The 24,570-nt window shown below is 52.7% G+C and overlaps 2 protein-coding genes across 15 annotated transcripts in view; both read right to left on the bottom strand.

The window, feature by feature from the left end:
- Nucleotides 1-5,218: 5,218 nt before the first annotated feature.
- Nucleotides 5,219-14,475, bottom strand: LOC121660131 (solute carrier family 2, facilitated glucose transporter member 5-like). 6 transcript variants are annotated; one of them, XM_042019177.1, is made up of 13 exons: nt 13,958-14,471; nt 11,708-11,806; nt 11,097-11,257; nt 10,885-11,009; nt 10,484-10,629; nt 10,271-10,403; nt 10,081-10,167; nt 9,734-9,921; nt 9,496-9,606; nt 8,228-8,329; nt 7,638-7,713; nt 5,997-6,124; nt 5,219-5,778 (listed from the first exon to the last, which is right to left on the bottom strand). In XM_042019177.1, the coding sequence occupies exons 2-13, from the start codon at nt 11,750-11,752 to the stop codon at nt 5,539-5,541; spliced, it is 1,542 nt and encodes a 513-aa protein (XP_041875111.1). In that variant the 5' UTR covers nt 11,753-11,806; nt 13,958-14,471; the 3' UTR covers nt 5,219-5,538. The 6 variants fall into 6 exon arrangements, with proteins under 6 accessions (XP_041875111.1, XP_041875107.1, XP_041875109.1 ...); XM_042019173.1 differs by lacking the exon at nt 13,958-14,471 and adding an exon at nt 12,780-13,055; XM_042019175.1 differs by lacking the exons at nt 10,081-10,167; nt 13,958-14,471 and adding an exon at nt 12,780-13,053.
- Nucleotides 14,476-18,443: 3,968 nt separating this feature from the next.
- The window catches only part of BTRC (beta-transducin repeat containing E3 ubiquitin protein ligase), a 125,986-nt gene continuing 119,859 nt past the window's right edge, over nt 18,444-24,570 (bottom strand). For all 9 annotated transcript variants that reach the window (XM_042019187.1, XM_042019182.1, XM_042019186.1 and 6 more), the window contains one exon: nt 18,444-24,234. The gene's annotated coding sequence lies outside the window, so the exon portion shown is untranslated. The remainder of the gene's footprint in view (nt 24,235-24,570) is intronic.

The raw sequence follows: 24,570 nt of genomic DNA on the forward strand, positions 1-24,570 counted from the left end.
ACTGAGGATAGGTAGAGCTGGGAAGGGGATTGTTATCTCCATGTCCTGATAGGGAAACTGAGGCACAGAGCAGGGATTTGCAGTCCTCATCCATGCCGTGGATTATCCACATCAAACGAGTCATCCCATGACCGGCAGCATCCGACAAGTCTGCAGACATCAGGGAAAAGGTGTGCAGGAAATTTTCTTAGGACTGCCCAGCAGTGGTCAGGCTCCCAACCCTGTGACATCCCCAACCCCCCCGGCAGCAAACCCTGCCACCAAACCTCCCTCCACTCCAGCTCCCCGCCATAAATCACTGCCCTCCATTGGCCGAGGACCTTTTAAAAAGGATTTATTAGGGGGGATTTAAGCACCGGCAGCGATACGGTTTCATAAATCGAAAGGCAATAGCGCTCATCGTCCGGTCCGCTCGGGGGGGCACCCCCGCCCCCCGTTCCCACGGCCCTGTAGCAGCTCCTCCCCGGCACGGCCGCCTCCGCCGCTCCCCTTCCTCCCCGTCTGTGGAGACCGCGAGTGTGGAAAATCCCCAGACAGGGAGTGTAAATGCTTGTTCTTTGTAAATGAAGAACATAATTAACATTAAATTAAGGTAATACAAATGAAGACAACACAGAGCCTGACAGGATGAGTGTTTGGGGAGGCAGTAGAGAGAAGTGATTCATATTTTTAATTTACTGTACAAATAGACTAGCAGGGCTGGGGGGAAAAGGGCCATCCAAGTGGAGTGGGGAATTTTTTTTTCCCCACTGTTGTTTTGCTGTGCTTTAAGCACACAATGACTATTAAAGTCAACTGCCCATATAATAGGACATCTCCTACATGACTGCTCTCCGAGAGGCAGCTTGCTGTAGCAATAAATTCTGGGAGTGCCATCTGCTGGTGTGCACCCTCCGCCGGGCACCCTCTCTTTGGCCACCCAGCCCGGACCAGTCCCAGCACCCCACAATTGCTGTGGAGACCTGCAGAGCACCAGCCATGGGCCTGCAGGCATCCCTACAGAGTTATTATATTTCTCATAGGGTAACAAACACTTTCCCCCCACAAACTGTTAACATTTTTCGTTATATGTATTTTTTTTTTCTGAGGTTGAGTGGGGATGGTTGATGCCGAGGAAATATTTTAGGCTTTTAAAAGAAATGAATTACTGTTCTCCACCCCTCTAAAATGCTGGGTTTCAGCTGAGTGCCTGTTACCCAGAACACAGTAAAAAAAAAAATCACCCATTTTAGATTTTTACCTGCAAAAAGACTGTTGACCAGAGTCCATGAGAACTGCAGGCTGGAGCTGGCTCTGCACTTTAAGGAGATGAGAACTGTGGTCTCAGCCTGGGAAGGCCCCCCTGAGGGATGACTTTCAGCCAGGAGGGAACCAGGTTTACCAGAGCACAAAAGTGTCCCTGGGGCTGTGACACTTGGAATGAGCACACCTACACTGCCTCTGTGTCCTTTTTCCCTTCCCTGGGAGACTGCTGACACCACCAGGCAAAGGAAAAACAAAAGAAGGCACCAAGAGGATCCATTCCTGAATGAAATCCCCCGTCCCAGGCAGAAGACGCCCTGGGATGGTGCTGAAAGATTCCTCTGCTATGCCAAAACAGAAGGTGTTTCACCATTTGGGGGGGGTTCCTAATTTTGGGGGTGCAATCTTCTCCCTCTGGGTGACTTGTGTCCTGGCAGCTATTACTGTGAGCAACACTCCTGGGTCCAAGGCATCCACTTGGCCAACTTGGCCTTGAACACTTGCAGGGATGGGGCACTCACAACTTCTCTGGGCAACCTGTGCCAGTGCCTCACTACCCTCACAGTAAAGAATTTCTCCCTAATATCTGATCTAAACCTGCTTTCTGTCAGTTTAAACTATTCTCCCTCATCCTGTCACTATATGCCCTTGTAATATGCCCTTCCCAGTCTCTTACAGCCCCTTTATCCAGTGAAGCTTCCCCAGAGTCTTCTCATCTTCAGGATAAACAACCTCAGCCATCTCAGCCTGTCTTCACAGGAGAGGTGCTCCAGCACTCTGAGCATCTTCATGGCCTCCTCTGGACTTGTTCCAGCAGGTCCACATCCTTCCTGTGCTGAGGACCCCAGAGCAGGATGCAGTATTCCAGCTGGGAATCACCGGATGTACTGGAGGGACAGAACCCCTTGACATGTTGGTCACAGCTCTGGTGATGCAGCCCAGGATATGATTGGCTTCCTGGGCTGCAGGCATGGATTGCAGGGTCATGTCAAGGCTCTCATCCACCTCCAGGTCCCTGAATCAGCCCCTGAACCCTTCAAATATATCCAGGGCCCAGGCTGCAAACACAGGGTCTGTTTGCAAACCGAGCTGACCCCAGGCGATGCTCCCTGGGTCCAGCACCCTGCTCCCATGGCTGCGATGCTGGAAGCATGGACAGTCTTAGTGAGACAAGAGGCAGGGACCAATTCTGCACCAACCTCTGTGGGGCAACAGGGTACTGCCCCAGCCCCACTTTTTCCACATGGAGTAAGACAGGAGGTGGAGCACACAGGAATCTACCTCAGTCAAAATTGCTCCCTGAAGGAGCTTCTGCAGTCAGGTGAGATTTGCGGGGAGTGAAGGCATCCCCGTTGCGGTGACAGGGACAGTTTGCTGTTAGAACACCTGATGAAACCAGTGCAAGAAAGTTTCAGCCTCAAAGGCTCGGTGGACCCCCAGGATCCGTCCTCCTGGAGCCCATCCCTGCTGGAGCCATAGGGTCTGAGGGCACTGGCAGGGTATGAATGCTCCGTGGCTTGTCTGACCATGGTCTGCAGCCACTTGTGGCCTCACCAACCCCCAGTGATCACACAGGGACACCAGGGTGTGTCCAGAAAGCCTTAATCAGCTTCCGAATTGGGATGTGACCACTCATCTGGAGCCAGGTACCCTCCTAGAGCTCTTCCATGCAGGATCTGCAGATATCCAGTGATGGGCCATGACCATTTCCTTGAGGACCCCCATTCAAAGTATCTGGAGACCTCGAACCAGGGTCTTCTCTCCCGTTCCAGATTGTCCTGGGGTGAGCCCCAGCCCTCCATGTGAATACCTCAGTGCTTGAACTCACCCACCCTTTAGCACTGGGCACACCAGGAGATGGCACTTGTGCATTTGGAGAAAGCACCTTCATCTTCGTTTCTGCAAACCTTAAGAGGATCAGCAGCATTTCCAGGTGTCCAAGTAATTTCTCAGACTCTTCTTTGCATCTTCTCCAGTCTTTCGAGATCTGCTTGGACACTGCTAGAGAATACAGCCTTATCCTCACCCAGCAGAACCCGTGCTTTTGGAGGCCACAATCCAGGGAACTGGATTTTGACATGGGGAAGCAGCTTTGGACATGGAAAAGCAGCTTGGAGATCACCCAGCCATATCCTTCACGAGAAGCCTGCAGTGGAGCAGCTGGGAAAGCCTCCCTGGCAAGACAAGCCCAAATCCTGCTTTTGCAAGAGTACAGGGTCAGTGGCATGGGGCAGTTTGAACTGACAACCCCAAAGACAGATTTTGCCCCAATAGCCTCAGAAAAAAGCTGATGAGTTGCCAGTGATGAGCATGGGGGTTCTTCACCCCCAGGCCCTGATGGAAAGGAGGATGAACATGTCCTTTGACATGGTACCCTCAAATGGGTCCCCAGGAGCAAATGTATCCAAAAGGCACCATGGAATTTTGCCAGTGACCCCCTGTCCTTGGAAAGAGGGCACTTCTGGCTCTGATGGTGTCTGAAACCCTGACAGAAGTGGGTCCTGGCCCCACATTTCCCAGGTCTGCTGCATCTCACTGGCCACACAGAGCAGTCCTTGGCCATAAGGCAACATTCCAACTCCTTGGCTGTGCCAGGACCCCAGGAATGGGGGGCTGGTCTCAGGAGGGCCATTGCCTCCCACATGGAGGGCAGGGGGCATCTTCCAAGCTGCCCCACATGCTGGGTGGGAGAGATAGATAAATACCAGAATAAATAAATACAAGTGGCAAAGAGGCCTGAAATGATGCTGTCGTTTGCTGGGAATGAGAGACACAAGTGTAATTTAGGTTTTGATATTATCAAAGTCTCGCTGCTCTAAAACAGCAGGGCACTCAGTGCCTCATTAATAAAGGATAAACTTGGAGTCTATTTACAATGCACTTTTTGGGGTTATTTACACTCCATTATACATATGTAATGCTGCACATATTTACCGCTCTGTTCTGCTGCCGAGAGCAGCCGAGGCGGGAGGGAGGCGGAGTGGGAAGCGCCTGATGCCGCGGAGCCATGACCCTGCTTTGACTGATGTCCTTTAAATGGCTCAAGATGCAGGAGAGACCCAAGCTGGTGGCTGAGGATGGAAGGGATAGGACCAGGCACTGGGGACCCAGTATGGCCCAGTCCCTGTCCCCACGGGTCCAGTGCCCACACACCCCCAGAAGTGCCCTGAGGCTTTGCCACAGGATGCAGGAAGGGTGGGCTCCTCACTAAGTGACCACAAGCACCAAACACCAAGCTGTGGACATGTCACAGATAGGGAAACTGGAAAAAGGGCTAAATTATTTGCAACAAAATGATGTTTGCGTTGGCATGAGAGGGTTTTGGCCACACAGCCCTCCCCACCACCTGGGTTTATCTCTCACCAGAACAAAATGTTGTAGTTTTCCTGCAAACCACAGCTCCTGGAGGGTCTGGGAACCCCATGGTCTGCCACAGTGTTTGTGGGAGCTGCTGTGGGGGTCCTGGGACATGGGACAGCCCCTCCCTCCAAGCACAGCCCCCAGGATTCAGGGCAGAGACATGGGGAGGTCATGCTTGGCGAGCACCTTGGGGCCACAGCAATTCATGGGGTGCAGTAAAGGGATGTGGGTGTATCCTGGATCCCTTTGTCCTCCAGGGAGTTTGGGAGTGTGCAGGATTCCCCATGGGAGCACTCTGCAGGGCCAGCACACGAGGCCAGGCACCAAGGGCTCCCAGCAGTCTGTGGAGTGGCACAGTGGCTGGACAGTCACTCCCAGCTCAGAGCTGCTCTACATCCCATCTACAACAGCCTCCAGCTTTGCATGACCAACCTGGGGTGAGATGCAAGAGTCTGGGAGCCATCCTGACAACCCTTCCTAGAAAATGTGGGGAAACTTTGACCTTTCCAGCCAGGCACAGTAGGGAGGACAAGCCCCTCCTCCCATTCTGCTCCTCCCTGGTACTGGGGAAGCACCTGCCCATTCCAGCGCACTCCTGCTTGCCGCCATTCCAGGCTGAACTTGCCAAACAATGGCTCTGGTGGCAATGCTCTTTATTAAACAGCTCATGCCAAGGCCCCACACCCAGGAGCAATGAAAATCCCTGGCTCAGGAGGTCCCCTCGTCTCTGTGGGGATATTTCTTCCAGCAGGGGGGTCATGCCCAGCAGTCAGTGCAATCCTGGTGCATCAGTGGGGCTCCTCCTGGGCACGGGCTGTGCCATGGAGAGATGTCTTGGGAGACCCAGAGATGACCAGGTTGGGACAAATTGTCCCCCACATTCTTCCCCAGCCTGGAGCCTCCTCCACCATCCCCACGCTCCCCAGCCCACTCAGATCAGGGCAGGCTGGAGCCTGAGCCCTCCAGGGAGCTGCTCTCCAAAGTCCCATAGCCATTGAGCTTCATCATCCCAATGAGATGGGCTGGGATGGAGAGGACAGAGCGGCGTGTGGCAAAGATGTGGCTGATCTCCATGAAGGTTTTGTTCTTGGTCTCGGGGATGACAAGGTAGACGTACAGGGCCACCAGCAGGCAGACACCACAGAAAACCAGGTAGCAAAAGGCACCGGCTGACATCTGGGGACAAGAGCAGGATGAGGCAGAGAGCCAGGCACTCCCACACTGGGCATGGCATGAGGCAGTGTCCCCCCTCCCACCACCCTTCCCTGGACTGGCTCTGGCTAGCACTGAGCTGAGCCAAGAGCACAGACATCCCTGACTTGGCACCCCCTCCTGGGAGAGCAGCAGGGCTGTGTCCATTCCCTCCATCTCCCAGGGGCCCTCTGGACTGGTACCTGCAAGAAGGGGAAGATGAAGCCGACGGTGAAGTTGCAGAGCCAGTTGAGAGAGCCCCCCACAATGTAGGCAGCCGGGCGGTGCGACTGCATGAAGAGCTCAGCTGTCATCAGGAAGGGGACACCGGCTGCAGAGGGAGGGGACAGAGCAATGGTATGGGGGACAGGCTGACTCCAGTATCCCTGGGGTCAACAGGTTCTGCCCACCTCAGTCCTGTGGCCAAAGGGCTGGAGCCCAGCAAGACTCATGGCTCAAACTGGTGGTGCTGGGAGAGCTGGGGGCGACAGGGAGTGCGGTGGAACATGTCCTGCCCTTGGTGTCCCATTGGGATATGTCTTGGGGGGTGGGTGATGTCCCCCTGACATGTCACACTTGCACATTGCTGGGTGCTCAGGCCAGTTCCACAAGTTGCATGACTGGGAAGTTTCAGACTGAGTCAAAATAAAGGTGGAACATTTCACATGGATCCCAGTTTTCCAAAAGTGTTTCTAAATGCTGATACATTAAATCTCAGAGAGACCACAGGCATAGAGAAACATCTTCCTGGCACCCTCCATAATGCCCTTTCCAGACTCCCTTGATCAAAACAGTTTAGAAAACTTCCTTCTATCAATCAGCTTTTGTTGCCACTGTGGCTGATTTAGGAAGGAAAGAAGCAACCACTTTTCTGAGCATCAGAATTTCCCGCAGGACACAGAAATGCCATTTTCCAACCTGCTTTTCCCATGTATGGTGAAAAAACCCAGGATGTATGGAAGTGACTTCCCAAGCCAACTTGTAAGTGGACTGAAAACTGGACACAGCTTGTGGCTCTTTCTCCTGGAAGGACTCAACTTCTCCAGTCAAGTGTCACTGAGCCGGAAGCCCTGGGTCCCAGAACTGTCCCTGGACTGGGGGGCAGGATCCGAGGTCCAGAGTACATTCCAAGACACACAGGAATCTGGTGAGGGACTGTATTTGATATGGTGACATGCCTGGGGTCCCAACTGCCTGGGACAGGGCTGGCTGGACCCCTTTATAAATGAAGGGGAAAAAAGAACCAAAAAACAAGTGTAAGAAGTGAGGGAGGAATGGAGCCCCTGATGGACTCTTACTCACAGCTCGCTCAGAACAGAGATATATATTTTTTTTGTTTTAAAACTCCTATTCATCATTGTTTGTGAACAATGAGCCATTAAAATCCTAATTAAAGATGTAATTACAGTGAATAAAGTCTGGGCTGAGGATGAATTATAGATCTGTTAAGAGCTCTGCTAATACATCAACTGGGTAAACCAGTCCAGGTTTCACTCCTGGCTGTTGGAGCCTGCACTCAGTTAGGGGCAGGATGATTCTCACCAGCTGCACTGCAATGGGAGTGGTGACACCTCCACAGAGGTCTGGGGAAGGCTGTGAGAGCTTTCACTCTGCTTGGCCCTGGAGCATGGCCCAGGGGAGGAGGTAGAGTGTGCCCTGGGGACGTGTGGGGCTGGAGGGGTTTGTGGTGGGGTTTCACTTGGAGGTACAGCATCATAAACCAGGGCCTGACCATGGGGACGGGGCCAAGGCTCAGGTCCTGTCACCTGCCTGCAAATCCCACTAGTCCCCTGGTGCCCCCACTCCCACCCCGCTGCTCCCCACTCCCCCTGCCCCAGACCCACCTGGTCCCATGCAGAAGCCAGTGATGATGCCGACCACGCAGGCAACGCTGACGTAGCGCATCCAGGGCAGGGTGGCCTGCGAGGGGACACTGGGCTGGGGATGCTGCTGGGGCTGGTCCAGAGCTTTGCACCCAGCATCCCTGGGACACAGCTTCATGCCTGCCCTTGGCTCTTGGGGACAGTGGCCGCACAGGACACATTGGCAAAGCTGGTGAGGGTCAGCCTCAGCCAAGCTCAGCAGCTCATGATGTTGCAGTATCCCCAGAGCAACAGGAGCATCCTCTGGAAGCAGACAGCAGGAGAAGGACCCTCCACCTGTGCTGCCATTTCACAGCTGCCTCCCTGGGAACAACTGTTTCTGCAAAAAAGCTACCAGAAGCAGCAGGATTTTTCTCATATGGATTTGTGGGGGGTTTTTTTGTTGTTGTTCTTGGTGCGCTAAATTTACTTTAACTTTGAAGGGAAAATATGACTTGGAAGAGCCAGCTCACCTCTCATTTCCATGCATGCTCCCTCCCCCAGGATGACACCCATCCCTCCATCATCCAGCCCCAGTAATGGCCCAGGGGGTGGCAGTGGCCAGGCCCTACCTGCAGCAGCAGGGAGACGGTGATGCCAGCTGAGCAGACACCCATGGCACAGAAACCGGTGATGATGAGGGGCCGCCGGCCCACCCTCTCAATGGTGAAGCACTGCCAGGGGAGAGCAGAGACTGATGGGGTGTTGTGGAGCTCCAAGGTGGATGGGAGCACCCCTGAACCCCAGATCCAGCTGAAGGTGGGAAGATACTCCCAGTGGCATCTGGGCATCAGGGGCAACCCCAGCTCAAAGTTCCAGGGTTGGGGCTGGGGCATGGAAAGTGCCAGGGGTGAGCATGCATGGGGCAGGAGACGGGTCCCACAGAGCCCCATTAGGGTTGGGGCTGGCTGGGGTGACCCTGAAACCGCTTTGGCACCAGTGCCAGGTGGAGGTGCTGGGCTGGGCACGGGGTGTCTGTGGAGCAGTGGGCACAGCAGGGCGTGGGCAGGCAGCGTGGTGGTGGCAGGAGCAGGCAGGGTATTGACAGCAGAACAAATGCCTGTAATTTTATAACCAATCTCAGCATGTCCATTGGGGGCCATTTGTGGGGCTGCTCCCAAGCAATCTGGCTCTATGCTGGGCGACTGCTGGGGGGCTGGGACAACCCCACAGACAGGGGAGGGGAGAAAGGGGTACCCTTCGGAGAGGCAGGGGACCCCACTCTGTTCTGGATTGGGCTATGGGAGAGGGGAGCAGACCTCTACTTATTCCCTGTTTTCTGGGAGCAGCCACCCCCATCCATCTCTGTAATTGTCAGAGAGCGGATTTAGTGCCGGGTGGCTTGGGCTGGCCCTGGGTGACACTTGCAGATGGGACAAGGGCCATAAATCTGCCTGGCCCAGTGCTAACTCTCCAGCTAAATGAGGGCTGGCTGGGGGGGCCAGGGCTGCTAGCCTGGGGCCAGGCCAGTGCTTGGCTAGGGGGGGAAATGGAGGCATGTGGCTCTGCTAACAGAGGGACAATGAAAGCGAGACCAGAAGGAACTTCTAGTTGCCTCTATCATCTCCAACCCGCTCTTTGCCTGCCATCTCTCCCCAACCTCCCTGCTACCCTAAAATTATCCCACCACTCCTAGACGTGACTCCTAAACTGAACCTGTCTCATCCCATCTCGAATCCCCATTTCCATGCCAAACCCTTTGCCCCCCAGAAAAGGGGCTGTGCTGTGGCACAGGTGATATTTGGGGGTCCACTCTGTCCCCGCTGCTTGATGGTGCTGGGAGCTGGCAAGAGGGCTCTGGCATGGAGGAGCCGTGTCCATCTGTCCATCCACCACTCACCCCAATCAGCCCAGCAATGATCTCGATGGCGCCGGTGCCCACGGTGGTGTAGGGGATCTGGGACACAGGGATCCCGGTGTTCTCGAAGATGGTGTTGGTGTAAAACCAGATCTGCCGAGGAGGGGACACAGCATGAGCCAGGGGATGGAGCCGTGAGGGACTCGATGGAATGAGCTGCTGGGTCTCAGCTCAGCATCTGCAGAGCCAAGTCCCGAGGCGAGGAGCACGTGGGGCTTACGGCATCGATCCCTGAGAGCTGCATGCCGGCGTTGACCACCACCACCGAGAGCGTCTGCCAGCGCACAGAGCGGTCCCGCAGCAGCTGCCAGACCGACACCATCTCCATGGAGGAGAGCGACTGCTGCTCCTCCTTCATCTCCTTGATCACATCCTGTACATCAGGGGTCCCCAGAAACCGGTGCAGTGCTGTGGAGAGAGTGGGGGCCATGGACACGTGTCCCCAGCACAGGGCGGATCCTCACAGGTATGGCACAGGGTAGGGGCCTGGCTCTACCCTGGCCCAGCCTCCCCAGCAGCCTCCCTGTGGGGCTAAGCATACATAGGAAGTGAGGAAAAGTCTCACACCACAGTGCTGGGCACCATGGAAATCCTGCGGCACAACCAGGTGGGACAGAAGGGCTGAACCATCAGGACTGTGGTGGGCTGTCAGGTCTGGGTATGGAAGAATGCCATGAGGATGCACCTTGGTCTTGGAAGACCTTGGAGAAGCACCCAGCACTTTCCAGAGCCATTTTCCCCTAGGATAACCCCTCACCTTTGGTGGCCCCACAGATGTCGTTTCTCTCTATCAGCAGGTACCGAGGGCTCTCAGGGAAGCAGTGCAGCAGCAGGAGCTGGAGGGAGGCAGGAACAACCACCACTGACAGGAAAAGGGGCCAGAACCTGTCCTGGGAGGAGTTGAAATGGGATGTGTCATGGGGAGGGCAGAGCAGGGTCCAGCATGTGTGGGCTCAGGTATTGTGCTCACCTCTCCCAGCAGTTCTGGGAGGCCCAGGACCTGGGCAGAGAAAACCCCCAGGCAGATGAAGAAGCTGGGCATGAGGCCCAGGAATCCCCGCAGGTTCTTGGGAGCGATTTCTCCCAGGTAGAGGGGCACCACACTGAGACAGATACCTGGGGGGCACAGGAGGAACTGGGATGGCAGAGGCAGTGGGGAGAAGGGTACCTAGCCAGACCCTTGGTCCATCTCTTCCCATGCCCAGCATCATCCACAGTGGGGACCCCATGGCCTTGGTGGTGGCCCTGGCTGTACCAGAGAACCCCTCCACAGAGCCTTTGGGGAAGATGAAGCCTTCTCCATCCCCTGGGAATGGCTGTAGGGGCCTGAGCCTTGAGGAAAGGGCTGTGCACAGCCCAGGCAGCACCCACCTGAGTGGAGCCCCGTGATGGAGCGGCCGATGATCACCATCTCAGGGGATCCCAGCTCCCGGCTGAAGCCCATGAAGCCGCCGGCCAGGAGGACGAGGAGAGCGCTGCGGCTCAGAGCTCCATTCCTGGCAGGCACAAGCAGCAGGGCAGCTCCTCCAGTCCCGTCCCATCCCACCTCTCAACCACCCTGGTCCATGGTGTGATGCCCTTACCTGCCGTACCGTGCCACCAGCATCCCCACTAGCAAGGAGCCCACCAGCCCGCCCAGGGCGAAGACGGAGACAGTCAGGGCGTAGAGGAGGGTCAGGGGCCCACAGGCCAGCCCATGTCCATACCGCTGGGACCACGTGGCATTGTAGAAAGCTTTTATGTGCTGCAGGGCAGAGACACACACAGGCACCAGATGTATTGGCAGAAAGGGGAAGACAAGGGAAGACAGGATCTATGGGGACAATACCATGGGTTTAACAGCATTAAAGGAGACGTAGAACATGCTTGAGGATGACTGGGATGCGCTGGTCTGGTTGCTCAGCACATGTCAGCACTGAGAGGCTTAAGGACAACTTAGAGATACCACAGACAGAGCTCAGGCTGGAGGAGGGAGGTTGGGGCCAGCTTTCCGGCCCCTGCCTTCCTGGGGGATCAGGTTGGTGTACATGAACATGGACTCTGACGTCCCTCCCATGCCATTCCTCTCTGGGTGACTGCTCAAGGAAAATGCCAGTGTTTTGATGTGGGGCTGCTGGACAGCAATCCCTTCACCCACCAAGGGAGGGATGCAATGGCGTTTTCCCTGCTCCCAGAGACGCTGCTCATCCCTTACCTCTGCTGGCGAGTTCATCACAGCAAGGTTGTAGCCATAGAGCATGGAGGAGCCAAAGGATACCAGAAGGGTGACAGACAGCAGGGGAAAGGTGAGACGCTGGGAAAGAGGAGGAAGGATCAGCACGGTCCTGGCCAGAGAGCCAGGAGCCAAAGTGTCATGAACTGTGTTGGGTCACTGCGCCTTGTCCAGTAGGGATGACCATGGCCCAGAGCAGAGACCCCAGCCCAATGGAATCCTGTGTTGAGCACTGCTTCATGCCGGTGCCCAGCACCCAGCCCAGCTCATCCAGCTTCCCCGTGGCTGGTCTTGTGGCTGTGGTGTGAGGTTTTTGACCGCGGCGGTGACCCAGCCTGGGTAACCTGGGCACGCCTGCCCCCAGCTGGGAGGGGCAGCAGACAGAAAGCGGCAGGTGGAGAAGGGAGGGATGCCCATCCCCCTACCTCAATGGAGCAGCTGAATGGTGCTGCTGCGAGTGGCCCAACACCGTTGAAAGGTCCCCCACGGAAGGTCCCACCCAAAACACCACATACACCCACACCCACCTCCTAAACCCTCGCCCCCTCCAACACCTTTGTCTCCCGCTCTGGCTCCTCGGGATCCTCACTGCGAGGAGCCGGTAGCTGCGGGGGAATAGCCACCCTGCAGCCCTGACCCAGGATCGGGGTGCCCAGGAGCATTCGGAGCACCCCCAGCTGCAGGGGCAGCCCTGGGTGCTGTACCCCGGAGCAGTGAATGGTCCCCGGAGCGACGGGGCTTGCAGGGTGGGGACATGGGATGAGCCTGCGTCCCCCGGGAGCAGCCCCGCTCCCCAGCACCCACAGTCCGGCCCTCCCACGCAACATCCTCCGGCAACCGCCCCCGCACGGTAGCCGGATTCGTAGCACCCAGCAGCTACCGGCTCACGCACAGCAAATCCCCCCTAATCCTGTCAGGAATCCCAAGCCGGGAGAAAGGGGAGGGGGATGTCAGGCCGGAGGGTGTCAGGCCAGGGGCTAGAGGGGGACAGGGACACCGTAAGGCAGACGGGAAGCAGGGATGGGGCAGCCCTCTCGGCCCGCAGGGAGCTCACCCCAGCGATGTCCCGGCCGGGCCGTGGAGTCCCTTTCCCGACCGGCGGGACGAGGCTGCAGGCGGAGCGCGGGGAGGGAGAAGAAGGAGAGAGGGAGGAAGGCAGCCCCGGTCCGGCGGCCTGGCTGATCTCTCCCATTTTTCGATGGAAGAAGGAGGGCGTAAGGGAAGGGAAGGCAGGGCAGGGCAGGGCAGCCCGGACGCCCCCGGGGCTCATTGGAGCCGCCTGAGCGGCCGGAGGAGGAGTCCAGGAGCCTCTCCCCGCGCCGGGGGCAGGGGCAGCACCTCCGCACTGCCCAGCCCGCTGAGGGGTCACGGCCCAGCCTGGGGGCAGCGGAACCACTGGCGTGGTGCTCTGCCACCGTTGAGAACTCTCGCATGTCCCCCCTAAACGGGAGTGACCCCGGGAACCGTAAGTGGGACAACATCACTGCACCGTGCCCGCGGCTGGCGGCGAAGGGGCGGCCCCACATCACCCAACACCCCGATCACCTCCGGCCCCTCTCCCACCGTGGGATAGACGTGCCCCATCCCCTGCGCTCGGGAGGAGGCTGGTAGCCCACGGCCGTGGCTCGGGGCAGCTGCCTTCCCCGGACACGGAGCGGCACAGCCCCCAGCCCCAGAGAGGAGAGACTCGGCTCAGAGGAATGGCGGCTCAGAGGAATCCAATTTTGCTGCGGCCAGGAGCTGCCTCCCCTGCTGCTAATGAAGTGCCTTTAATTAGCAGCCTAATAGCAAGCTCTTAATTTGCCGAACAGCCAGTTGAAAGGATGGGGACCCCACTAAGCCACGGCTGGCAAGAGCTCCAAGGGCTTAAAAGGGACAGGTCCTGACAGGCTGGCCCCACTCAGGACGGTCCCGCGGGGCCAGGAAAGCGGAACAGAGCTGGGAGAGCCCCGTGGGCACCCCCATGCCTGCCGTGCCAGCCCCAGCCGGGCTGTCTGGGATGCGGGAGAGTCCGGGCACCACATTTTCCCACGGAGGATGTTCCAGCTCCGGTCTCCTCCCTCCACGTGAGCCTCCAGCTCTTCCTGAAAGCATCGGGGCCTCTCCCCCAGCCACCAGCCCTTTCCAGCCTGCCAGTGTTCAGCTTTTCCCAGGGCTGGCTGGCTGCTCAAGAGCTCCTGTGTCTTGCCCAGACTCAGTTTTTCCACATCTGGATCAGGACATCACCTTTACCTCGGTGCAGGTGTGCCGGCTGGCTGCAGAGACCTTGGTGAGAGGGCCACAGTGGGGGAGACCTGTAGGAGCCACAGTCCTTCTGGGGATGGTCCTGGTTCATTCCCAGAGCAGCAGGATGAAGATCCATTTTATTGGACATACCCATGCGTGAGACGACTTGGCAAGAAAACATGCAGCCTGTGGGTCCCAGCCATGTACAAAGCACCTGCAGTGCTGCAGGGCAGCCCTAAACATGCCCAAGACTCACCCCAAGCCCTTGCTAAGCAGGGCGAAGCAGCAAACCTGGGACAGGATGATGAGCCAAGCCATGCTCTGTCCTGCAGCCATGTTCCAACTCTGGTCATTCAAGTACACGGCTCATCTCTGGGAGCAGCACATGGAGGGTTAAATGTGTCCAGTGGGCTCTGGAAAGAGGAAACAGCAGCAGCAAGTACCTACCAAAAAACCCTCCTGGAGCTTCCCAGCTCTCTGCACTGAAGCCCATAGCCATCCCCAAGCCCCATGTTCATCCCTGCAGCCACAGCCCCTCTTCCTGCCACACACCCTGATGCTGGGGCCAAGCAGGGACATCCTCAGGACACAGCTCCAAGCCAGGGGATGGCTGCTGCCTTGATTTAGGGAATAAATATGGGTTACTGTCACTGGTTCCCAGCAGTGGAGCTTAGCAGTAGATGCAGAGGTGAGAAACTCGTGGTGGGGCAAGAAGGGGGAGGAGGAAAGCCTGGAGTGCCAATTAAGGATCACCAGGGAGCTGGGTTAATTACAGACACTCCTGTGACCTGACCCAGTGATGGTGGCACATGACAGACAAGGGCTGGTGAAAAACAGCCACTGCTCTGAGCTGCAAGGGAGCTTGTCTCCACATTTTATAGGCATTCCTCCCCTGCCTCCATGCAAGGAATTCCTGGCTAAAACATCCCCTGTGGCTGGGAAAGTGGCTGTGAGGCTATAACCCACCCTCATCCCCACCCATCGTCACTCCCAGAGTTCCTGGCCCCCTCTTGCCTCGCTGCTGCCCCAAACTCCAGACACAGCACTGGAGCTATCCCTGTCCCAGCACTCCATGTCATGGGATGCTGACACACCTCCTCTCCTCAAGGCATCTGACACAGTGCCTGGAGCACGCAAAGAAACCTAGAACTGGGAGAGGCAGAGCAGCAGGTGGAGCTGGTCCCAGCCCACATCCTGCAGAGTGATGGGATTTGCTGAGGCCAGGAGGATGGAGAAGCAGTTGGGAGACCTCAGGGCTTCCCCTGAGCTGACAGCTCCCCGTGGGAAGGTCTGTCCCCCTTTCCAAGATGAGCTAGAAATCCCTTGGAAAGGATGTGGTCTTCAGTGCTGGTCCTGGGGGTTTGCCCAGCACTATCTAGTCCAAACTAGATAAATTCTGCAAGGAAGAAATAAGCAGCTCATACGAAGGCAAGAAGATGCATTGCTTAGCAGCCACTGACCCCTTCCTTCTGCTGGAGGAGAGGGAACTCGGCAGCACGGGCAGAGCTGCTCACAGACATCGCTGCTGCTCCGAAGGTCAGAGCAGTTTGCCAGGGCTGCCCTTTTGGAGCTGACACTGCAGAAATGGAGATGGTCTGGCAGCCTCCCCACCTTACTGCCCCTTGGAGGAGAAGCTTTCCTTGATCCGCCTTTGTAAACAGCAGCAGGGTGCTTTGGGCATGGGACAGGGAGTTTTGGATACATCAGCGGTGTGATGTTAACCAGGGGCTTGAGTTTCTTCAAACCAGAGGCCTCCAGAAGAAAGTCAGTGCTGTCCCCAGTGAAAGCACTGCTCAGGCTGCTGTCTCTGCCTTGTTGCACTGGAAAGCCCATCTGACTGTTTTCCATCTGCAGGCAAGCTATTTACCTGTATAGGTGAGGCCTTTCCAAGCCTAGGTTTTCATGGTAATGTTCCTTTTCCAAATTTGGTGGTCCCCAGCTGATCAGCCCCACAGCTCAGCAACCTCCCTGTTGGTTTGGAGAATTCTAGCTGCTCCTAACCAGCCAGGTGCATGTCAGCAAATCATTTCGGAGAGAAAGCTCAGGATGGGAAGGTAACATGGGATGTGAAACAAAGAGATCTCTCTTGGAGATATAATGAATGTGTGTCTGAGCTCTCTTAGGGTAAAGCGAAGTGGCTGGTACTCACAGACATGCACTGCTGGCATGGATCAGCTGGCAAAGGGGTCACATTGAGATCTATGATGGCTGCAGGCCGTTGCATGGGAGAGCACAGCAGCAGCTTATTTTTCCTCTCTTAACTTCTCCTCCAGCAGCCCCTCCTGGGACAGGGTCTTGGGCAGTGTCTATGGGCTGGCTGTGGAGCAACTTGAGCACTTGGAAAAGCATAGCTATCCAGAGCTCTCAAGACCAGGAGTGGCACCTTATTCCCACAAAAAATTGAATAATTTCCACATCCTGGGCACTGACACGAGTGCCACAGGGAGCTGTGCCACACAGTGCTGTGGAACAAAAGGGGCCAGGACACTGCTGGAGCCAGGCACAGCCCTTACTCCCAGGACAGCCAGCCAGCTCACCCACAGAAATCCACAGCAGCATTACACGTCTGTCTGCGCAGGGCTTTTTGTTTCTTTGGCCACGCTGCCTCCTCTCCTGAGAGCTTGTCATCCTCTTCAACTGCTAAACTGATCCTAAACAATTATTGTAAGAATTACATTCTTTCTAGCCTAGCTAATCTAAACTGGCCAATTCCCCCTTTCCAAAAAGTACCTTACTATATTCTTGAAGGCATGTATGTAAGATAACAATAAAAAACCACCAAACAAGAGAAGATTTCATTTTAAAGCTGTAGGTTGATCAAATGCTGTTAATTTGAAGCTATAGCAAACATTACTTTCCTCCTTCATTTGAAGTGGAAATAAGGCACACATTTTTAAACAGAAAGGGTAATTAACCACTGAATCTATTTAAGATAAGCTGTTCATTCTTTTCCAGTGGAAATTTACAACTGGGATTGCTTTTCTTCCTCAAAGACTCTCTTTAGTGCTTGAGTTTTTGGATGTGAGTCCAGATTTCCTGAGAGAAGTTTTCCAGCTCATGCCCTGCAGGACAGCAGTCATAGTCCTAGAAATCTGGAATAAAGACCCTGATCCTCATCTTTAAAACATCAAGGATAAGAAGGGGAAGGACTGTCTAAGGAACATCTAGAAATAACCCACAAGAAGAACCTGTTTCTCATGGGAGCAGGCAGTATGTGTGTTGTCTAGGTACACACAGACACCTGGGACTGTGGGTATGGAAGGTGTCTCATTTGTATGTGCTCACAGGTTGTTAAAATCAAGCTGCATTCTGTGTTACAGACCAATCCAAAGCAATGGATGAAACCTGTCACTGCAACTGCTCTACCAAATCTCTTATTGGGTAGGAGGAAATAGAGAGGGAACAGAAAAGGTTAAAGTGGTGTAAATATATATATATATATTACATATTATATATATATGTATGTAAAATATATATTATATATGTGTGCACACACACACATAAACACCAAAGCCTTGCCAAATAAAGCACGGGGCTGCTGGGAACTCTGTCACAAGGAGAGATGGAGATTGGAAGTGACAAGAATTCTGCTCCCAGCACTTCAGAAAAGCAGGAGCCTTCACAATCTCCAGTCCCCTGCTGGCTCCCAAGAATGGAGCCAGCAGGGAGAGAGATGTCGGAGTGCAGGGGTTTGTTTGTTTTCTGACCACCCCTGGAGTCAGGATCTTAAAACTGCGGTGGCCTTTGTTTTAAAAGGGGCTGTTAAGTAAAATGGAAAGATCCAAGGCAGCTATCCAAGGAGCACTTTTAAGAGGAAGGTATTCTGAGGGCAAGGGTGCTTGCATTCTGATTCGGGTGAGCCGTAAGCACGGCAGCATCCCCAGCCACAGAACTGCATGGCAGTGCTGCGATATGTCAATTACTCACTCATTATTGAACAGCAGGATTCTGATTAGCTTATAAAACAAATTTGTGCTTCTCCTACCAGGATCTTGCAACAGTACCCAGAAAAACACAAAATCTTTACAGCTTTCCCCCCACACTTTTTTAATGGGCAGGACAGCTCCAGCTCTTCTCTATCAGTCATATCCACTCTCTGGCTTACAGGGCAGACTCATCTGCCCCAGCCAGAGGCCATTAACTATGAATGGAGAGAGTGTTAATTAAAAAGTATGCTGTGGTTTTAGGAATAAGTGGTTTTTTTCTGACTGCCAGGGCAGTCTTTTATGCTGCATTCATCCATGAGCAGCAGCTCTGAGGTGGGACTGGCTACTGCAGACTCTGTGTGTCCTGTGAAGCTGCATCTACCACAAGCTTGGGGCAAAGCTGGCCACCTTTTGTCCCCAGCACTTCCAGGTGTTCATGCTGCAGATGTTGTGTACAGTACATTTGTAGCAGACGTGTGACTCACACACATGGGGCTCGAGGAAGATAGAGGATTGATATTTTGACAGTGTCTTCCCCCCACCCCCCCAAAGGAAAACAGGAGAGATTCACAGCTTAATCTTTGTATTTAAGTTATTTTCTGAACAGTTAAAAAAAAAAAAACAAACCACACTGTTACCATGATCCTAGCTCAAGTGAACATTAGTACATTAACTACACATCACCGTAACATAACCACAAAATTCAAAGCACTCATTACTTAAGAATCCAGATAACAAATATAGCAGAGTAACAAATAGAAAACTCTGGAGAAACCATGTTCTTTCTCACCTCTCCCACTTCCACAGCCACCTCAGCCTGAGCAGGCCGGAGTGATGCAGCACAGGCTGGCCTGGCAGGCATGCAGCTCTCCTAAATGCAGTGATGGAAAATGACAGGAAGAAACGGGACAATACACTTTGCTGAGGTCCACACTATTGTTCTGCCATGCTAAAACTGGGGCTAGGCTAAGCCCTGCAGTGCCTTGCATGATAAAGACAAAGTAGTCAAAAGCAAAGTTTTACACTCAAAAGCAGCTCCAGGTTTTCACACCAAATTGCCCAAAAATTCTCACAGGTAGCTCCTTGTAAAAAGTCACTGCAGACAGCCCACTGGCCTGCCCCCTGCACGTGGAGTTCTGCTCAGATGTAAACCAGTGCTCAAGTGCCAGGAGGTTAAAACACTTTCCCTGTGAAGGCAACAAACTCTTATTCATTGTGCAGGTATGAGCAGAGCTGCTCTGTGATGAAGACTTGTATTTCATGCTCATTTTCTGGCTACAGCTGCACTTGGCTCCTGCTTGAGCAGAAATCAGGGTATCTTTTAGGGTGATAGGCTATTAAAAAAAGGGACTTATTTAGGAGTTGTCTACAGTATCTGAAGGGCTTGCTGCACATCCATGTACATCAGAATCCCTCTGATTTTGAGAGTATCACCTTAACATCCCTAAGGATCAACCAGTGTTGCCAACTCCCATGGGTTATCTGCTGGGCAAGATACATGGAAGCCCAGTGATCTTTGGGAACAAGCACAAAGTCACAGGAAGAGTTTTCTGACCAGTCAAAGGATGATCTATTCTGGCAATGTGCCAAGGCTCCCCCTGGGGATTTAAGATTTTGTCCAGCACTTTGGCTACACCTCATCTTTAAAAAAAATGGGGCAAGGGGGGAAAGGAGGGGAAGCCAAATGCTCAGCAGGCAGCCATTCCTCTCAAACCACGACTGGGATTTTAGAGAAGGAATACACCCAAGGGACCTGCTGCTCCTGTCTCGGAATTAAAAGCAGGGGCAGAAAGACTGTGACCTCCTCATGCCAATCAATCCAGTAGGTATCTGCTAGCAGGATAGAGGGATTTCATATGGAGACCTCCTCTGAGGACAGCTGGATCACTTGCTGTTTCCCCCCTCCTTCTGGGAAGCTGCTGCTTATCACTTTGAGGGGAACAGTAGGGCAAAGTTCAGCATGTCAAGTGCATCATGCATGCCACTTGGAGACCCTGGCAAAGCTCATTCTTCTCTTGGCAAGTATAGCTTAGACCATCCCTTTCTCCTTATGCCTCCACTTCATCCTAGAAGGGGCATCAACTGACAGGTTCAACAGTTGGAGGCCTTATTTGGTCACCTCCTGATGACTTCTGATCATGGCAAACCTCTGTTCTTCCCAGTCAACTGCACAGGCTAAAAGATCTATTTTCAGCACTGTCCCCACTTCTGTAGAGATCCATCTCCATCCCCACACTCCCCTATAGTTTTTAACCACTCGGGTCATCTTCTCCTTTTCCTCCCATAGTTAAGAGCAAGCCTGCAGTAGGAAGGCTGGGCATTCCTTCTTGTTCCCTTCCCTAGCTAAGAAGAGCTGCTAGTATTTGTGATTTATTAAATGCACATATTGCCCTTTCCCAGTGATTAAGGAATAATAAGCCACAAAGGCAGATCTAAAATCATGTTAAAGGAAGCTAACAAAGTCAGGCAAGAGCCCAACCCAGAGAGGTGCTTCCCATAGGAGCTGGGATGCCAAGAAACTCAGAACCAAGCCTGGAGCTCTGCTCAGACTGAGGAAGGGACATGTGGAAGGGGCAGATACACATACCTGGGAGTGGAGAAATGTGCATGATACTCTCCAGCTTTTTCAGTATTCAAAAAAAAATTAAGAAAAAGAAAAAAGGATCCTTTGGAGCAGGAGCAGGTGGTGGGTAGGTAGAGCATGGCGGTCCAAGTCAGCTTCCAGTTTAGAAACAAGTGTAAAGCATTTCAGTGTTTCTGATGATCACAGACTTCTCAACTTGTCACCTGAATCCTTCCGTTCCAACAGCGGATGTGTCTGTCCTTGAATGTTAACAGGGAGCAGAGGGAGCTGCTCCAGAGGAGACAGCTGTAGAAGTTATCTCACTGCAAACTCCTTCATGCCATTTTCTATTTGCATATTTGAAAGCAAGCTGTGTTCCTCTGAGGACAAGAAATATTTGCAGCAGAACTGTGCCCTATTGCAAAGGAGTCACATGCAGGAGATGGTGTGGCCACAACAGATTGTCCCACACCTCCAGTACTTTCCATCCCATAATCCAAGGTGGAAGGCCAGCATGAGCTTCCTACTTGTGGGAGAAGTGCCGATCTCTATGCAGCAGAGGTATTTAATTTCAAAGCAATGTGCAACACTTAAAGCCCACAGACACTTCCCAGCCCTTTTTTATCTCCTTTCAGCAGGCATGTTCTAGTTATTTTCATTATAAACTCTGCAATTACTCCAATCTGGTTGAGGGATTATCCATTCTGTTCATGCTGAAACCTCTCTCTCACATGCACTCTTGCACACTCACACACACATGCACACATATCCTACGGGAAGGGAAGGGAGTTTGAAAAAGCCACTTTCTTCTGACATTGGGAGATCTACTCACCAGATTGCTCCTCCCTGGGTGCACAATAAACACCACCAAATGCCAGGCTGTGGCAGTTTCAAGTTCAAGTTAGATCAGTTAACTTCAGTTTCCTTCTTAGCTATCAGAAAATTTGTACAACTCAGGGAGTGGGGTAGGAATCCTCACCCTTCTGCAGTCCTGTTTGAAGTACCCACACACAGTCCCTTCTTGAGGGTGACGCACCTTTCTTACCATGTGCCAAAAATGGATTTCAGCAGTTGCTTGCTAAATGTACCTTAAACAGCTCTATACAGCAGAGTACAAAGTATGGTACCATACTTTGAGGACCCAACAGAATAGCAGTACAGAGCAGCAGGGCTATGACAACCAAGGACAATTTACAATGGTGGTGTCTCTTGTGTTTGGCCAGCCAGTCTGCCAGTTTTCCCAAGTTCTCCCAATTAGCAAAAATAAAACACATCCTTATAGGTGTTGGCCACAAAGATGTCATTAAAATATTAGGAAGTTCTGGAGCCTTCAGCAGCTGGAGTAACAGATCATTATTTTCTACAGTAACAGAAATGGAAAAGATAGAGGAAGACCAAACTGAGGAAAATAATTATTACATTTTCACCAAGGTCATATAAACCCCTGCTGATATGCAGCCATGCTGCAGACCTTTTAATACCTGAACTTAGAGGGACAGTGTTCAAACAGTATGAAGACTCAGAACTTGAATTCAACAAAGTTTGGGACGTAAACTTTGATTCTCTATGCTCCCTTGTCACTTTGGCTTTGGACTGCAATATTCATGATATGTAGAGCCGTCTGAAAGCCAAAACAGCCTTCCTGGACTTAAAAAGTAGTGCCAAAATTAGTTGTGGATAAACATTGTGACTCAGAACTCATTTATGATTCTGCAGAGGTAAGCTGCTCTGTCACTGTTACCTGAACAGAGTTGTTAACCTGTTTGACTCTTCTACAGTGATAGTTCAAACAGAAAAGAGGAGTGTCATCACATGTTCTGAGATGCTTAACACTGCTGCCCACATGCTTCAGGAAATGCACTAGGTACTCCCCAAGAACCAGCTTTGCCCTCCTCCCTAACTTCATTGCCTTCTCGTCTGTCTTAGCTAAATTATTCAAGCCCTCTGGATTGCTCTTTGGGGACTCTAGGACCAGCTCCTTGCTAGATTTCACTGGTGGAAAAAGCACATCCCAAGCAATTAGAAACAATGCAACTGCTTCCCCAGCAAAGTGAAGTTGATGAGAAAAGCTTATAAAAAAATCCCATCTGCCAAGTTCAGAGGGTGTTAACAAAGCCAGTTTAAACACCTCCAGCCCAGAGACAAAGGACCTCAATTTCTTACTGTGGGATTGGAGCAACTCCCCACTAAAGCAGTGGAGATCATTCCAGACCTACAGCAGAAGATCTGGGCCTAAACCTGGAATGGCCAGGGACTGATTTACAGAGTCTTTTCTGATCTAAATGGAGGCCAGCTGCAATTCGTTCCAGCTCTGTGAAGAGAGCTGTTTACCCCCAGACCTCTGTCCCGTTCAGAGACATGCAGAATTGCTTCTCATGTACTTCCTCTTCAGGGCTATTTTTGTCTTCTAAACAATGACAATTTGCAGAAGTTTCAGCCAGAAAGCAAAGACCCATCTCAGCTATCAGCAAAAGGACTAATCAGCCTGTGTCCCTAAACCACAATGCAGTACATAGGTTAGAGAAGCAGACCAAAAACTCCTCAATCCCTTCTAGCAAAGCCAGCCCCAGAAACGTTGCAGAACTGGCCTGGAGTCACTGCTAAATGCAATGATTGTCCTCATGGCCACACTCATTTTACTCAACCACCATCTCCAGGGTGTGCATTTGCTCATTCAAGTGAGGCAAAGTCTTACTGTCACGGCCAGAATGTTGTGTAGTGTCTCCACTCTAGGGTGGCTCTTCAGAGTGCCACGAAGTTTTTAACAGCTCCCTCTTCCAGTACCCAGCTACAGCCTCTCTGAGGGGAGAAGGAATGGAAAGATAGGAGCAAAATCCAGCTTTCCTTCTCACCCCAGCCTCAAACTTCCTCCAATTTACAGAATGATTCAAAAGCCATCAGCAACATACTGTCTTCAGGGAGAACAGCAGGAGGAAGATGGTACAGACAATCCCTTTGCTAGTGAAATACTGTCCTGGGCCAACACTTCATCTTGGGTGGGGGTGGACAGGATTTCAGCCCCAGTCCATCATGCTTGGGACTTTGGCAGGAGAGAGTTTAACTTGTCATTGACTAGCATTCCCCAGCCAAGCAGATGTTAAGGGGAGACTACAATATGCATCAGCTTCCAAAGGGTTAGCATAGCAGGCAGGAGAGGAAAGAGATGGATTTGGCTCATAATAGTCAAATTTCAAGGGTCCTCTCTCCACAAAAAAATAAGCCTGCAGTCAGAACAGCCAAAAGCCACAGGGAAGCTGGGGTTGGGGGGGATGATGGTCTGGCTGTTATAAGTGTTTCTGTTGCTCTTCAGAGCTGAATGCTTTTTCAAAGGCCTAGCAATGGATATTGACTTCAGCCTGAGTAGCAGCCTCCTCCCCACCCACCCTCCCACCCACCCTGAAGTGACTCTCAGCAGGATGCACTGTGGCTGTAAGTCTTCTGCTTAACAGCAAAGCAACACATTCTGGCAACATCTTAAATATATTCATAGGACATTGGTGACTGGGCTTGGAGGGGAACCAAATGGGGTAAAGGGAAGAGTGAACATGAAGAGGGGAATGAGGGAAGAAAGGGATGGGAAGGTTTAAAAATGTTAATTGTTCATGAAAGATAAAAGTCATCTTCTGATATAGCAGCACTTTAGCAGTCAGCCGCGCTGAGTAGACCCTGTCTGAGATCAACCGCATGCCAACTTTGTTCCAGAAACAAGTCTGAGAGCCTCTCTCTTCAGCAAGTATTGGTTACGTGGATAGTTCTTTTGTCCTGGCATTTAAATACTGCAGCTTAAATGAGTCCTGGGAACAAAAAACAGAACAAACGAAACAAACCCCATTCATACGAAGCCTTTTAATGATTTAAAATAACATCTGATTGACCAGAGTGTTTGAGAAAATCAAGATCTGACAGGTCCAGAGCATCACTGTACAGTTACCGAAAAGGATACAGGATGTGCCCCATGATAGAGCATTTTCATGGGAAAATGTCACTGTGGACACCCCTTTGCAGAAGCCTGTCAGCTCTTCTGCCGTCTTCTCTCTTATGTTTACTTCTCTTAACAGTAATTGCGCATGTACCCACCCACGCAGGCAATCATGTTATCCCACTTCACTCACATGCATCAAATTCACTCT

This window comes from Corvus kubaryi, unplaced genomic scaffold, assembly GCF_017639235.1.
Source record: "Corvus kubaryi isolate FWS band 111438036 unplaced genomic scaffold, C.kubaryi_AGA036_p1.0 138, whole genome shotgun sequence".
NCBI classification, from domain to species: Eukaryota; Metazoa; Chordata; class Aves; order Passeriformes; family Corvidae; genus Corvus; species Corvus kubaryi.

Bases quoted from the DNA above. Each gene is read 5' to 3' on its own strand.
- LOC121660131 (XM_042019173.1), bottom strand. From the start codon at position 12,995: ATGAGCCCCGGGGGCGTCCGGGCTGCCCTGCCCTGCCCTGCCTTCCCT. The intron at 10,630-10,884 runs GTGGGTGCTGCC...TGTGCCCCCCAG, and splicing joins CATCACGGGGCTCCACTCAG to GTATCTGTCTCAGTGTGGTG. The intron at 9,607-9,733 runs GTAAGCCCCACG...CCTCCTCGGCAG, and splicing joins AGCTCTCAGGGATCGATGCC to ATCTGGTTTTACACCAACAC.